Raw genomic sequence first — 16,092 nt, 5'->3', positions numbered from 1 at the left:
GAAAGCAGCAAAATGCTGCAAGAATAACAATTCAGTAGACAATATGCATGTATGGAAATCACAGTCTAAACAAGTAAAAAACTGAGAGCAGAAGTAGTCAGCACAATAATTAATCCAAGCATCACACCAGTCCTGTGTAAGTATGTATCTCTTCAAGACTTGTGCAAGAAAGCTTTCCAGCAGTCTAGGAACAAACCTATTAAAGTAATGTGCAAGTTTATAAGGAAGATTAATATGTATATTATTTAGAATAAAACCTCCTGAAGTCCTAGCATATGAGAATTCCCCTCACGTTTTGTTTGTGGCACTAAAGGTATATTACCAGTATATTACAGCAGCAATTAGGAAGAAACCATCTTAGAGACAGGAAGTTCTTAACTCAGCCCTTATTTCTTGTTCAGACTTGTGTGACTGTGGACCAACCCCCCTCACCTTTCTTTGTTCCTCCACCTACAGGATAAAGATTTCCCCTAAGGGGACGCGATGTTCTTGTGATCAGTACCAACTCTGACACCTCAAAAACAAGACAAAGAAAGACAGAGTCTGCTCTCATATGAGCCTACATAATCACCTATTCAGTATTTTTATCAATTGCAACAGGGGTGGTGAGGCAAATACGACATTATTATGAATTAAGCCCAAAAAAATGCTTTACAGGGAGAACACAAAGTTAACCAGCTTTCAGTTCCTCAACGTAGCCTTCGTGTTTTGTAACATCTGTGTTGATGCTGTTCTGGAACAAAGCAGCAGTAAATGCAAAATATCATTTGCTATTCAAAACACAAGAAATATTTCCCACATCATTAAAACAAATCCCTAGGATCTCATTTATTTCCTTTCATTCCCATTTGTAACTTGTACTTTTCTGAGCTTTCTCCTTCAACTTGCTTCTTGTTTGAGAGCTAGGTTCTCAAGTACATCTAAGATGTCCCACTGCTACTAATACAAACCTAACCAACCTGGACAACCATGAGCAGGGAAAGCATAAATCAGATGAGAGGAAGGGAAAGGTTCCCATCTTCATTACCAACAGAAAAACACTCAAGAAACCAAAATCCATTCTCAAGGCTACCAGAAAAATGGGAAAAGAGGAATTCATTTTCCTTCCTTGTAAGTAGCTAGACAATAATGAGGAGGAAAAAAAACGACAGAACCTGCACCATGCTGGAGAGGAAAATACAGGACAATGACATCTCTACTGCAGCAGAAAGACAACCGGGGATGCCATCAGCTGTGGCAGTGAAGTGTTGCTGCTTGGTATCACTGCGATCTGGAAACCAGACTCAGGCTTTCAGCTTAAGGTATTAGAAGTAGGCAAGTATACTTCAAACATTTCAGGAAGCAGCTGCTCATCTGGGATATTAACAGCTTCTAAGCTAAACCTATAAAAACACTTGAGGAGAAACTTTCCAAAACAGATGTCAGGAAACCCAGCAATTTCTTAGGATAACAACAACATCCTAAGCAATCAATGAGGTGACTGGCTGCATCTATGTCGCTAATTAGCCCCAAATGCAAAATAAAATGTTTACTAGAGCCACTTGTAATCTGACACACCACTGCACACTTTGGCAGGCACAGAGCATTCATAGTGTCAGTTAACACAGCGCTGCTGACAGCTGCAACTCCTTTGACTTACGGTAACCTACTTATCTCAAGTGTTACGGAGGCAGAAAATAGCTACAATAAAATCAATATGGCCCAAGGTTAACAAACTAACAGTTTCAAGAATGAAGGCTTAAAAACAATGCTATAAAACCACAGACAAGAAATACAACCTAGACGATTACACAAAATATTTTCCCTCTCACCTACACTGCAATTTATTTAGCTAAAAGTGAGGTGCTTACCTGACACTGTGTTCACACATCTACAGCTAAAATAAACACACACCTACAGCTAGGAAGATACCCAAGTCCACACAGTTAACATCTGCCTTTGTTAAAGCATGCTCATGTTGCTCCCAGACACAGGACAGGGAGACTAATTAAGCGGCTGGATCGGGACACAGTCTCTGGTGTTTACTTTTCCACACACAGGAAAGCTGTACAAGTACTTCCATAGGGGTAATGTACTAGTTAATGACTTACAACTCTGAAAACCCAAACAAATAAGCACGTCCTCTCCAGAGTCACTAGTTTCTACAGAACACCCACCTAAAAGTTAATCCTGCCTGCATCAGCTAACAAAGTTTTGCTTTTCTATATCGACATGTAAAATACTGACATCTAAACAAAAAGCCTTCAGATGAAAAATGCACGCTCAAAATAAGTCCACATTTTCTCTTTCAAAGAACTACCAAGGCTTTTAACAGATAAAACTATCATATTCCTTAGCATTTCATGCTGCTTTACCACTCAAGGCTATCCAGGAGTTTTACACTGAAAAAAAAAAACAAAACCTGCACACGTACACCCCCATTTTGATCACTGTAACATTAGCATGTTTTACAAAACACATATACAAGAAAAAAAGCAAGTAGATGGCACACTCATCTGTTTGATCTGCCTGCCAACATCTGGCAAAAGAAAGATGGCTTCAGACTGCATCATATTAACGTGATACCACTCCAATCAAGTTGCTTTGCTGTATGACAATCGCACTCTTGGCCACTCTCCCAACAACTTAGCTCAGAACTATCAGATTCCAAAGCACTTGCTCAGTGTTTAACTACTTCTGGGCCCCCAGAAGTTAAACTGATAATTTCCTTGAAAAAGGAACGACTATTTGCAGTCTGAAGAGGCACAGCACTACATGTTCATGTACAGTTAAGTGCAGGAATGAGTGTTCTTAGGGGATGCAAAGTCCAAGGTGACAATAAGAAGAGTATTAGACCAAGTGCCTAGGAGCTAAACAAGCACTGGCTGTACAATACATAACATTGTCAAATTACATGGTCCTTAACCTCCATTTACATGAAACAGCTGTAGAGAGTGGGTGAGCAACAGTGAAGTCCTACTGTTGTACAAAAGCTGTTTGGTACTGTGAGAATGGTACTTCTCCTTGAATGCACCAAGGTAGGTAATGCACTAAGCATGCAAGCTTTCTGCGTGCACAGCACTGCAAATCAGGTTAACAGCACTTCGTTCACTATATTACAAGAAACAGTATTTTCACTTGCACATTCACATAAGACAAGGACCATGTGCTAATATCCAAACTCACTCCTAGTTTGGGCTCCTTTATTACACAAAATATAGCTACAGCCTGTAAAAGGCAGAACAACAATCTGCTTGCAGTTTATCTGCCTGCATTAGGCTTGAAAACACTGAAGATAAATCCCAAGCATTAAAGCATAAGCTCCCTATTTTCTTTACTTATGGATCAAAACTTTTTTCAGCACCTCACCCCTTGCCATTCTGAAAACACATTTGAAATAAGGCAGCCATGCTTACTTTTGGGGCTGTCATAGAATCACCAAGGTTGGAAAAGAAAAGTCCAACTGTCCACTTACCACCAATATTTCCCACTAAACCATGTCTTTCAGTACAACATCTAAATGTTTCTTGAAGACCTCCAGGTTTGGCAACTCCACCATCTCTTTGGGCAGCCTGTCCCAGGGCCTGACCATTCTTTTGGAGAAGTACTTTCTAACAGCCAGTCTCAATCTCCCCAGTGCAATTTGAGGCCATTCCCTCTTGTCCTATCTGTACTTATGCGAGCAAAGAGGTCAACCCCCACTCCACCACAACCTCCTTTCAGGCAGTTGTAGAATGCAAGAAGGCCTCCCTGAGTCTCCACTTCTCCAGACTAAACAAACCCAGCTCCCTCATCTGCTCCCTGTTTGTGCTCCAGACCCCTCAGCAGCTTCACTGCCCTTCTCTAGACATGCTCCAGCGCCTCCATGTCTTTCTTGTAGAGAGGGGCCCAAAATTGAACAGTACTTGAGATGTGGCCTCATCAGTGCTGAATACCGTGGGATAATCACTTACCTGCTCCTACTGGCAACACTTTTTCTGGTACAAGCCAGGATGCCATTGGCCTTCTTGGCCACCTGGGCACTGGTGGCTCATGTTCAGCTGAGCACCAGTCAATACCCCCAGGTCTGTTTCCCCTGCACAGTATTCCAGCTACTTTGCCCTATGCCTGTAAGGTTGCTGCGACCGAAGTGCAGGACCTAGCACTCGGCCTTGTTGAACCTCATCCCATTGGCTTCAGCCCAGTCAATCAGCCCATCCAGATTTCTCTGCAGGGCCTCGCTACCCCAGGCAGATCAACACTTCCAGCCAACATGGTGTCATCCACAAACTTATTTAGGGTGCACTCGATGCCTTCATTCAGCTCATCAATAAAGATACTGAAGAGGACAGGCCCCAGCACCACCCCCCAGGGGAACATCACTTGTGACTGGTGTTATAGCTGCACGCAGCTTTTCTACGCATTCAGTCAAAATCAAAGTCAAGAAGTCCTCATGCTGCTTTCTTCTCTCCATGTACCTCCCGGACTTAAACAAGATGTATCTGCTACTCAAATATTAGCAAAGCAAAGCTGTGTCTGAGACAGAATGAGAAACAGGCACAACCTTTAAGATCATGCGTAAGCACAGATTCAGTAATGTTATACGCTGAAAATTAGACATGACCAATCACAACTCAAAGTCCATAAGTAATATTTCCAGACAACCTTCCAGCTTCTGATCTATCCAAGCAACTGACCTGGATTCCTACTGAAAACTAAATAGCAGTTACAGCAAAAAGCAGCAATGCCACATAAACATGAAACCAATGAAGAATTCCAGTAATTAAAAGTTTCATCTTGCTGCATAAGAGATCACCATGCCACAGAGTCATGACAGAAATGACACTGCATCAGCTACATTCATCACATTGGAGATTAAGCTGCATCTTGCACAGCGCAGAATCAGGACCTCTAAGTTAAGTGGGTTGGTACCCCATACCGCATTTAATCACTTCAAGTACTCAAGTTAACAGATCCATTACAAGGGCACTTCTCCCTGCAGATCAAACAACAAAGTCAAACTTACACATGAGAGAAAGCAGTGAACGATGTACACAGGCACACTTCAGAATCTGCAGCAGCTTCCTCAATTGCAAATCTCCAACAGCATGACAACCTACAAGAGCAGAGCACATGACCTCAAGGAGCAGGAGCATACTCCTCACTAAGGCAGCTTTAGGACTCAGTTTGGACAGTATAAAAATAAATGAAAGACCAACTAAATAACGCAGATCATCAAGTACGTGCATGCTCAGTTGAAGCAGAACAATCCAGCTTGCATGCTCATTGCTTCAAGAGTTTGCCAGCACTGATTCCAGGAAGTTGGAGCATAAGAAAGATTATACAAGAAAGGATGAGTTTCCAATTTTACAGAGGGAAACTTCAACTTTTTGTTTGTCCTCTATGCTCATAGAAACTAATGATTTAACCACCATATTTTAAAAAAATGAAGCAAACATTGTGTGTAATACAAAAACTTAGTAACTTAAAAGCAATAACAATCTCAGATGCTTTTTTGCCCCCAGGTCCTTTGCTCCTAGATATGAAGTCATTCGCAGAAAAGCAGCACTCCGAAAACTTCTGGAAACCAGCTGCACAAGGTATTAACTAGTTTCTCTAAAGCAAGTCACAAATATTCCACCTCCACAAGCTTTCTGGTAGGATGGTCAGAGGGGGAAAAAAAGCATTCAAACCTCATGACAAGAGACTCTTACTCCCTGCAAAAACCATCAGCAGACTCCTTTGCCAGAACCATGGTTTTTGGTAACAGTCACCCCCTTCTTGCACCTTATTCAAGTACACAAACACATTCTTCATCTCTAACCAGGGTCACAGGCAAACAGCACCTACTGGATGATCCTGAGAAATCCACTTCACAGCAGCTTACCCACAGCCAGATTAGCATTCCCACTTTGTGATCATAATGACTGATTGTTGTTTCTAGAACACCATTTCTTACAATTTAAGGCTCTTCGCTGAAGATTGCTCCAGGCCCACCAGTACAAGCCCACTATGGAAGCTTACAACCACTTAGCAGCAGTGCTATTATTTTTTCACAAAATAAGAGTATTTTCCAAATGCAAGTTCCAACCCTCTAACTGCTTTGAAAAAGTATGAACTCCAGATGGTCTAAGCTGCACCAATCCTTTCCATTCTTTCAGCAGGGTCCCAGCTCACTGGCTTGGAGCTTCTGCTTAAAAAACAAGCACAGGCATGGATTCCTGCCTGGTTTGTGCAGCAACTCCAAAGAAACAAACACTTTGTAGCCTAAAAGAAGGGGCTATCATCTGACATGAAGTTAATCCATTTCACTGTTGAACTACATAAATACGGCTTAATTAAGAAATCACAGAGTGGCCAGATTCAACACTTACTGTCCCAGGCAACAGCAGAACTACCAAGCCTGAAGGAGTCATTGAAACAGTGGTACTTGAAATGCCAGTTCAAGGAATGCAAAGTACTGAATGACAGATTATTAACTGTACCACAGAAGAAGAAAAACCAAAGACACAAATCCAAAACCAAGCCAAAAAGGAAAACAAAACAAACAAAAAAAACCTACACAGCAGCTTTAATTTTAAAGATGATCACCTATACCTCATGACAGCACTGATCAATTCTAAATAGGAAATACAATGGAAGCAGTACAGTGAGCATCTTTCTGTGCTTTCAAACTAAGCCTGTTAGAGACTACTGCACATCATCTCTCCTTCCTCCTAATTTATTTTTTTAACATGCTAAAGTGCCTCTCCCTGCTTTATCTGTACTCAGTGAAAAGACGCCAACACATTAACTTTGCACACAGTGCTTACTATGCCCATCTTTGCCTGCTACATCTGAAGGCACGGACAGTCTCTAATCTGGAAAAAGCTTTATTTCCTCGGTTTAACACACAGTTAATTCCAAGACTTCTCAGATAATAATAGAACTGAATAATAGAACTGAATTCTAATTTCAAAATACCTTTCAGTGCCTATCCTTACAGTCTCCAGGAAGATAAGCTTCACTGTTTTCCTTAAATATATTTCTGAATCGTAAGTCAAGGCAAAAAATGAAGTAGTATCACACCCTGCTGCAAAGCCACAACCTTCTACCTCCTTCTTATATAAATCAGAAATATTATGGCAAGTTGCTTGGTTTTACTTTCCTTTTCACTGTTCACAATATTTACTGTTCTGCATTTGACATTTGAGATTGATTTGAAATGATGTTTCATAGTTTCCACGTTCAGTCTGCTGCAGCTGCTGTGCTAGAAAGCCTTTTTCAGTACTGGAGCTACCCCGTAACTAACTTTAGTGTTGCCAGCACATCACCCAATCCTTCAAAAAGACAGACTTCTCCATATTTGCATCAGATTTAATTTCCCAAAGTTCTGCCTCATTGCGTGCACTCTTGTGCAACAAAAAGATCCAAGCAGCAGGCCTTCACTCTGCCTGCATCACTCCACTATCTCTCCGTTTCTGCCTCATACTTTGTGACAATGAGCAACTCACTTCCTCCATCAAAACTTAATCCAAATTGACTGTTTTTCCCTATCTCTGAATAACATACATCAAAAACAAACTCCATCTTACAACACACTGAGCCCAGGGTTACTGAAGGTAAGAAGCATTCAGAAAAGAGATAAGTTTAACACAAAAGAAACAAGATACTACTGAACACAGCTCTTGAACCTTTGTTCCTACTTCACTATGTAAACTTGCAGTGCTTTAGACAGCACTATATAAAATGACTTGTGCAAGAGAACTATGCATAATGCAACACGGCTTTGCCTTTAAAACACTGCAATAAAACAATGCTGTTAAAAACTACAGAAGTGTTTTGTGAGCAACACCTGTACCAACAAAGGAAACACAGCAAAGGTTAAAATTAGTATAGTCTATGACATCAGAACAGTGAACGTAGTTACGACTTGAGCCCTTTGGCATCACTTGTGCTACTTGTTCTAGTTACAGAAAGCCTTCATCACTTAAAAACGTCAGGTCTCAATTTTCCAATTCAGAAGCAAAATAAGGACAGTGTGGGGGTCAACACTTGGAATCCAACAGACATATCATGCTATTAATCCTAACAGCTAGTAAAAGAACCTCTCCATACCATAGAATGTTGCTATGCATCTGTATTGAAAAAGGCTTGTTAAGTTGGTTACAGTTATTAATGTACTAACAATGCTTCTTGTTACACAACCTAAAGCTCTACTATAAATCCCTTAAACTCATAAATTGTATTTCACCAGCACTGAATAACTGGACCTGCCTGACAAGCTCAAGCAGCTCAGCAGAACTGGGTTTCCATAGAATAAAACCAGTAACATGCAGAGGGATTAGAGGAAAAAAAATGCAGTTGTTTCTGTGCCAAAGGAGAGGGGATTATTAATCAGGATTTATAGTAAGTATTAATATTGGACCTTAATATTACCAATACATCACCCCCCAACAATTACTATTAATTGCAACCTGACCGCAGGAAAACACGACTGTCAGGAAGTCACTCCCAGGTAAAAGGAAACTTTTCATTCATGAACTGCTGCAATGTGTCAGGAATAGCAGGGCTGAACAGAAAGCTCACAGCGAGCGTCCCACCAGCCCCCAGCACACACTTCTGTCCCAACAGCTCACCAACAGGAACACTGCTCCTCTGTGGCTTCTTCACCACGACCTTACCCGTGAAACTACAACAGCCACCTGTGTTTTTCTTCTGTTCTGAAGCCCATTCGGGTTGAATACGTCAGGCTTTGAAGACCTTCAACAGATCGGCGCTGCCCTGACTCCTACCAGCTCTTGTCACCCGCCTTGAAGGGGCCACACGAAAGCCGTTCAACTCCTGCTACTTCCGTCCCCAAAAGAAGGAAGCACATTTGCACAACTCTCAACTGTTTCAACTGCAAGCTACAGAACGATCTGCCCCGAGAAAACTTTCAAGAAGACGCTGAACCGAACAAAGCTGCGTGCAACCCTTCAGCTGCGTGCGTTGGGCTCCCGTGCAAAGCGAGGAGCATTTCCACCGCCCTGCAGCAGTACCGCGGGACGGCAGGGCCCGCAGCGGGGCCCACCGCAGCTTTCCGGGCACCCAGATGCCCCTCAGCCCAGCCCAGCCCGTCCCCGGCCCCAGCGTTACCCTCCGCCAGCAGCTCCTCGGCGGTGACCTGGTGCCGCCCGACTGCGAACACCCGGCCCAGGGCGGCCGCGCCGCCCGCTCCTCCGGTTCCGCCGCCCGCTCCGCCGCCGCTCCCCTCGGCCTTGGGCATGCGGGAGAACTTCTTCATGGCGAGCGGGGCCCCGTGGCGGCCGGAGATGGGGAGCTGCCTGCTTCACATGCCTCCGCTCCTCGGCCGCTCCCCGCCACCTCTGCCCGCCGCGGGGAGGAGGAGAAGGAGGAGGGAAGGGAGGAAGGGGGCGGCGCGCCCGAGCCGAGGGAGCCGAGAAGCACAGCCCCGCACCGCGCCGCGAGGGGAGGGAGTGCCTCGGGGGGAGGGAGCGGGGGAGCGCTGCGGCGCATCGCGCAGGCGCAAGCCCGCCTCTCGCAGGCGGGCACGCGGCCGGAAGTGACGTTTTGAGCCTCGGGAGGCGCGTGGAGCGCTGGGGAGGTTCGTTCACGTGTGTGATGCGGGCGGCTGTCTGTCCGTCCTCCCAGCGCCTCGTTGAGGGCTGCACTGTGCTTCCCGTAGGAGGAATAACTGTAAAAAAAAATAATAATAATAAAAAAAAAAGGGTGTGAGGGCGAGAGTGAATTCCTAGCAGTGGATCTCCACGAGTGTCCCAAGCAGTGAGTAGCAGTTCACAGACTAAAAAGGTGTGGTAAAAATATGGATGTGGAAAAAAAAACACCAGCTGTGGATTTCTCTCTGTGAAACTTGTCAAGCGTCGCTGGACATCTGCTCCGTAGACATTGAGGGAGCAAAACTGGGGTTTCCCCAACACAAGTGGAGTTTTGAGAAAAGTTTTTATAGAAAAAAAGCTTCTGGCCTGTAGGAAGCACAGCCACCATCAGTGGTGTTTGTTACAGTTCCCTAAAAACAGCATTGGGGAAGTACCCATTTCCCAATAGTTTGTCTCAAATTTCAAATTCAAGTTTAGAGTAAAACCTGATGTCAATCTGACATGGTCTTCATACTGAAAGTGTTTCTGCTCCTCCCAAAATAGTCACATGAGTCATTGCAAGAAACGTTTGTCATACATTACAAAAGACCTTTAAGATCCCCAAGTCCAACCATGAATTCATCCCCATCATGCTCACTGACCACATCCCCCAGTGCCACATCTCTGCAGTTCTTGAACTACCCCAGGGGCAGCGACTCCACCACTTTCCTGGGCAGCCTGTGCCACTGCATCACCGCTCTTTCTAAAGAGATGAAATTGTTCCTAAATATCCAAGCTGAACTTCCCTACCATCACCTCCCATCCTACTGCTATTACCTGGGAGAAGAGGCTGGTTCCCATATTACTACAACCTCGTTTTTATCCCCAAAGAGGGATAAAGTCTTCCCCTCTCAAGAATCAAATTAGTTTTGGCTTAATCATATGGCTGTACTCCAAGTTAATACCAAATGACAGTATTTCTCTGTTGAAGTGACAACATGTCATACCTTGAAAGCACTGACATACTTATTCCCACTGTAGTCCCTTTCTTCAGTTGTTTCCATCCTCTTTGTAATTGGAGATCAATTTTTCAGCAGCACACAGAGAATCTAATCCACAGTTTTCTTTAGAAGATAAAGGTACTTCGACTGCAGATGAAAGGAACAGAGTACTGAGGAGAACGGCACATCCTCACAGTGATGTGTGCCTAGGCTCCTTAGAAATAAACTTGTAATTGTCTTTGGAAAAAGAAGCAAAGCTGACTTGAAAGTACATACATTTAGTGACAGCAATGAGTACAGCTTTGCTTATCCTCAACCAAAAGTGAAATATTTTCTAAACATTGCTCTGAGAGGGTTGAATTGGGTTTTTGTTTGGGTCATTACTTTTCTTGATTTTGGCTCCTATCCCCATACAATTCTGTGCTTTTTAAGGTAAGAGATTTAATTATTGCCAGAGTTATTTAAAGGCTGGACAAATGAACACTCTTGTTATGCAGGGATTAACACTGCTAATCCTTGCCTTTGCACATGAGAAGATGTAGAGGTCAACTACGTCAGCATAGCCAGCAGATGCGTGCATCACTATTGCTTGCAGAGCTGCAGTGATGGATATGGCAAGTCACTCCAAAATGATGGACATTGCCAGTAACTTCAAAGAGGCACAGCACAGCTAAGTTACGAAGCTCCACAGTTGTTTAATTGGAAACTTGGCACCCAGATGGTCTATTTCTATGAGATGCCAGCTTGTGATGTTTTATGCCAAGAAATGTAGTTGCTTTGACTGGTTATTTAAAAAAAAACGTGCCCGATCCTCCAAATGGCTAAATAAGTGATAATCTGAACACAGAACTAAGCCACTGACTTTGATTTAATTCTTTGTCTGAGCAGAACTGCGTTTTGCTGTTTCTAGAAACTATTTTGATTTCAAGAAAAGGAGAGTTGGGTGAAGCAATGCATTGGCACAGGCTGCCCGGGGAGATGGTGGAGTCACTGTCCCTGAAGGTGTTCAAGAACCGTGGTTTGTGGACATGGTGGGGTTAGATTTGGTGATCTTAAAGGTCTTTTGTAACCTTAATGATTCTGTGATTAAGTCTTTCACTCAGAGTATGAAGCACAAAGTAAACTCTGTTATCCCTTACTGAAATGAAACCTCCTATTTTGTTTCAGGCAGAGAAGAGATGGTTCGGTCTTCCACAGTTGCAAGTAATGAAGTAAAACCAATGTACATACTGCAACATCTGCTCAACACAGAGACAGTACAACAAGGACTTTGCACTAATACCAAAAGTAAAGAAACTGAAAACGTTTTAAGTAATTGAATGTGTGCACAAGTAGTGTTAAGTTCTGGGTAGATGTGCAATAATGGGTGGTCTGAAGAAATAGCCAGGGACAACTAACAGAAAATCAGAAAGTCAGGAGAGATCCACTACAGGGGGAGAGAAATAGGGGAGGGATGTTAGTAAAGAGGCTGGGTCAAAGCCATGAAGGCTTGTTCGTAAAGTTTGGGTTTTTGCTTTTTTTTCTCTTTTTTTTTCTTCTTCTTCTTTTTTTTCTTCTCATACTAAGTAATGGTTATGTTTTTCAACTCTATGATCAGAGTAGATCATCAGCTTTCATTACTGAAAAAAAAAAACCCAACACCCAACTAAGAATAAAGGTCATTTTTACTTTTTATGACTGTGAAATCAGTGGTGAGCTTTCACTACATGAAAACAGAAGAGGAAAAGTCCCAGTGGCATGCTGTGTACATTTGTTTCCATCTCTATTTCAGTAGATTTTAGATTTTTTTTTTTTCTTCTTCTTTTTCGTGCTTGGGGTCTGTAATGCCCCCAATATTTTCTTCCTGTTTCTTTTTCTTTTTTTTTAATAGCATAATGGTAGACCTATAACAGAACATAAGCAGTTCCACATATTGCATTTACTCAGCATCTTGAACACCTTGCATCTTGAATCTTCTCTCACAGGTTCAAAAAAGCAAACTTCAGGTTTTTGTTGGTGTTGTTTGTCTTTCTCAGAGTCACAACAGTGTGTCATGTTTTGTCTCATTAGCTTTATTTCAGAAAGCTGTTGCACCTCAATTACAAAAATAATAAAGCTAAGATAATTATCTACTCCAGTGTAAAACACTTTGAAGATTTATGGATGAAGGCACTAAGTGGGAACAACTTGAAAATGAAACAACAGATACTCTGCACTCATCTCAAGGTTGGTGTTTGAGGAGTGACAATTTAATCCTCTTCAAACTGCTTAACAGTTCAAATGCCTTTTATCATTACTGTTTCTCATGCATTTCTCTTCTTATATCTTCCCCGCTTTTAACTCTTTCCCCCATGCAGTATATAAATTGGTTTTGAATGAATCCCTTAAGAATCAGTTTCCTGTACAAATGTCAAATGTCCCTGACAGCTATTAAGGAGAAAGATGAGTGGAAAACTTTCTTGGTGTAAATACTAATTGCAAATCACTTGCTGTTTCCAGACAAAATCTTTATGTGCTGATTACTCATGCTTAGTATTAGAAAGTAAAGCAAAAATATCATTTTCTGCAAATCTATTCTTATAAAACTCTTATCATTTATTTATTTTTCACTTTCATTGAAAACATTGATCTGTGCCTTTGTCACATAGGTGCTCAACTGCTCAGCATTTATTGCAGTAATTAGGTTTCTGGGTGGGTTGTTTTTTTTTTTTGGCCTTGAGTATATGAGGGTTATTCTCTTTTGTAATTTTTTTAGTCCATCTGAACAAAGCACTGCTGAAGGGGCTTTCCTGATAAGCACTTAGGGCTTTTTTCCCCAGCTCTTTTCAGCATTGCATATTTGTCCCAAGGAAGCCGTAAGAACCACCATTTAATACAGCAGAAGTTATACAATTGTCCTATTTTAATACTATTCCTTAGTTTTGTACTGGTGACCTTGAAGGAGTTTGCTTTAGAGAAAGGCACTAAAACCAGACAAAATGGTTTAAATGAGCTAAGAGCCAGGAAAGCTCTAGGAGACAACTTGTTTAGCTTTGGATTTCTGTTTGTTTTTTCTAGGATCAAGTCATATCGCTCCTCTGAATCAGCAGTGGTACTGAGAGGCTTTCTTTTTTTTTTTTTTTTTTTTGCTTAATGCAATGACAAAAATCACTTGCTGCAGTAGGAAAACACACATTACCTCTGGAGCAATTACATGGCTGAAGATCTGAACATCATTCCAGGCCATTCACAGACCCAGGGCAAAGAGAGGCAAATAAGCATCCTTTTCAGTTTTTACAATTTGTTCCAGTCAGAAAGTGAACAAAAAGGAGTTGTGGAAAAGAAATCATGGATTTCTGACAATAGAACAGAAACAAATCCGTAGGTGATCTGGTGAAGACATACAAGGGCAAGAGAGCAAAATTCAACTTTGGTGACATCTGGTGCAACTCCCATTGACGCTGAGGTCAGCAGTTCCTTATTGCAATGTGAGATTTGGCAACTTGTAATATAGTTGAGTTTGGAAGAGTGTTCTGTGCAACACTGCAGCAGTAAGAAATCATTGAAAAGCCATGGCCCCTTAAGGTACAAAAAGTTGATATTTTGCCTACCATTTTTACTCAATCTGCAGACTTAAGTTTTGATTTCATATTTGTTCTGCGATGAATTTAATGTATTTCTATTCCACACGTAGTTTTCAAAAAGTAGAAAACTGCAAATCTATCACTGGTCAGTTCTTTTGCTACAAATATTTCTGTACATACACTCATAAGCTTGAAGGAGAAATCTGCGTAACTGAGAGCCCAGGAAGGAAGAACATCTTTTTGGTTGAAGTGAATAGTCTGTACTGATGCACACAAACATGGAAACTATGTAATAAGCACAAGAACCATATCATATCTGGTGGACTTGTACTGTAAAAGCTCATGTAAATTCAGAATTGTTGCTCATAATTCAGAAAGATTTTGCAACAGATAACTTCCTTCTGCTAACTGTTATCTAAAAGTGCATTTCAAGTAGTATTGATTATGAACTCTAATTCCATTTCTGCTTAGATAAATCAAGGCTTCTGGCAAGTTGTTTATCCAATATCATGTGCATCCAAGCTTAAGAAAGGAAGTAATTTGACCTACTGCTCATGTAGTAGAAGTTCTATACCACAATATAAATAGTGAAGAGGAGAGAGGAAAATAAAAGAATTGCTTCTTTAGGTCAAATTTAGATAAGCACAGAAAAACTGTGTTATTTCTTTTAATTTTATGGTAGTATTTCTCAAAACACAGTAGGTTGTCAGTTTTACCACTACATACAAATAAAGAGTCAGCGTTATTTCACATCTTAATGACTTATTTAATGCTCCATATTAAATGGGACAGACTAGTCTTTGGCAACAGAACTAGCTATATTTCTGTTCTGCAAAAGAGTTATTAGAGGAAGAACTATGTTCGATCTGAATTTGAATTATATGCTGAAAATTGTAAATCTAGAGGCGAAAAGTGCTTTGAATGAGAGGTCAGAAAGCAATGAAGTTCACTGCATGAAAAAAAAAGGAATAAGAACAACAAAGGAGAGGCAAATGGCTACATAACACTATGCTAAATGTCCTCATGTTTACAGAGGGGAACTTGGAGCATTAATCTAATTAATAAAGGAGAACAGGAATCCTGATGACTTCTGCAAGCTGTGAGAATCATCATTCCAAAGGCTAAGCAGCAATGTACTGATGTAGAGGAGTAATGGGCAGCGTAATAAGGAAATTATCTAAAAGTCTAAGATGGAAACATTTTATGTACTTACCTAGGTACACGTTAAGGCTACCACTGCCATTTTGACTGAACTGGGGCACTGCAGCAGCCTTCCCTGGAGTGGATTTTGAGATTACTGTTAATTGCTTGCATAGTAGCATAGTGTACCCTTCCAGACTGTCTGGATTGCACAATACCTGAAATGAGCTGAAAGTAGTTTGGAAGGGAGAATTTCGAATCAGAGAGCTCTTTAGAGATAAAGAAATGGCCTGAATATACCCAGACTAAATTCAGTAAATTTGAAGGCATTAACTAAGTGCAGCAGAAAAACAGGAATTAAAAGTAGAAAGTTAGAAGTAACTAACAGCAGCAAAAAGGGTCTGAGGGCTACAGGAGCTCTATCTGAACAGATGGCAGGAACAGAGGAGCAAGGATAACATTCAGTACAGCATATTAAAAAAATCACATCCGTAAGACATGAAGGTGAGTCACCTGCTAAGGCTTCATTTGAGGAATCGCATCCCATTTTGGCACTGTGCATTAAGACATTATTTTACATTAGATTTTGAAGACATGCAGCAGATAAAAGAAGTTTGGAAAAGATGTCCCCTGCAGAGAAGTTAAATGAGTCATTCTCGAGAAGAAAGTTAATTTTCCAGGATGGAAATGTTGAATTTGATCAGTGTTTCCTTGTATTTACTACTAGGTACTAGGAAGACAAGTACATTGTTCCTTATTTACAGCGTATAAAACTCGAAATAGATAACGGAAAAGGCTTCCTTATGATGAAGGTGGGGAAGCAGTAGAAGAAGTATCATAAAATATAGCTGAAGTTCTTTAAGCTTCTTTAAG

General features: G+C 41.4%; 1 protein-coding gene across 2 annotated transcripts in view; it reads right to left on the bottom strand.

Annotated features, from left to right (window-relative positions):
• The window catches only part of BMP2K (BMP2 inducible kinase), a 55,169-nt gene extending 45,739 nt beyond the window's left edge, over positions 1-9,430 (bottom strand). The window contains exon 1 of one of the 2 annotated variants that reach the window (XM_048941094.1): positions 9,076-9,430. In XM_048941094.1, coding sequence (XP_048797051.1) covers positions 9,076-9,223 — 148 coding nt within the window. In that variant the 5' untranslated portion in view covers positions 9,224-9,430. The remainder of the gene's footprint in view (positions 1-9,075) is intronic. The other variant, XM_048941095.1, reaches the window with a different exon arrangement.
• Positions 9,431-16,092: the final 6,662 nt, after the last annotated feature.

Source organism: Lagopus muta, chromosome 4 (assembly GCF_023343835.1).
Source record: "Lagopus muta isolate bLagMut1 chromosome 4, bLagMut1 primary, whole genome shotgun sequence".
NCBI lineage: Eukaryota > Metazoa > Chordata > Aves > Galliformes > Phasianidae > Lagopus > Lagopus muta.
This window is presented reverse-complemented; position numbering and strand designations above follow the sequence as displayed.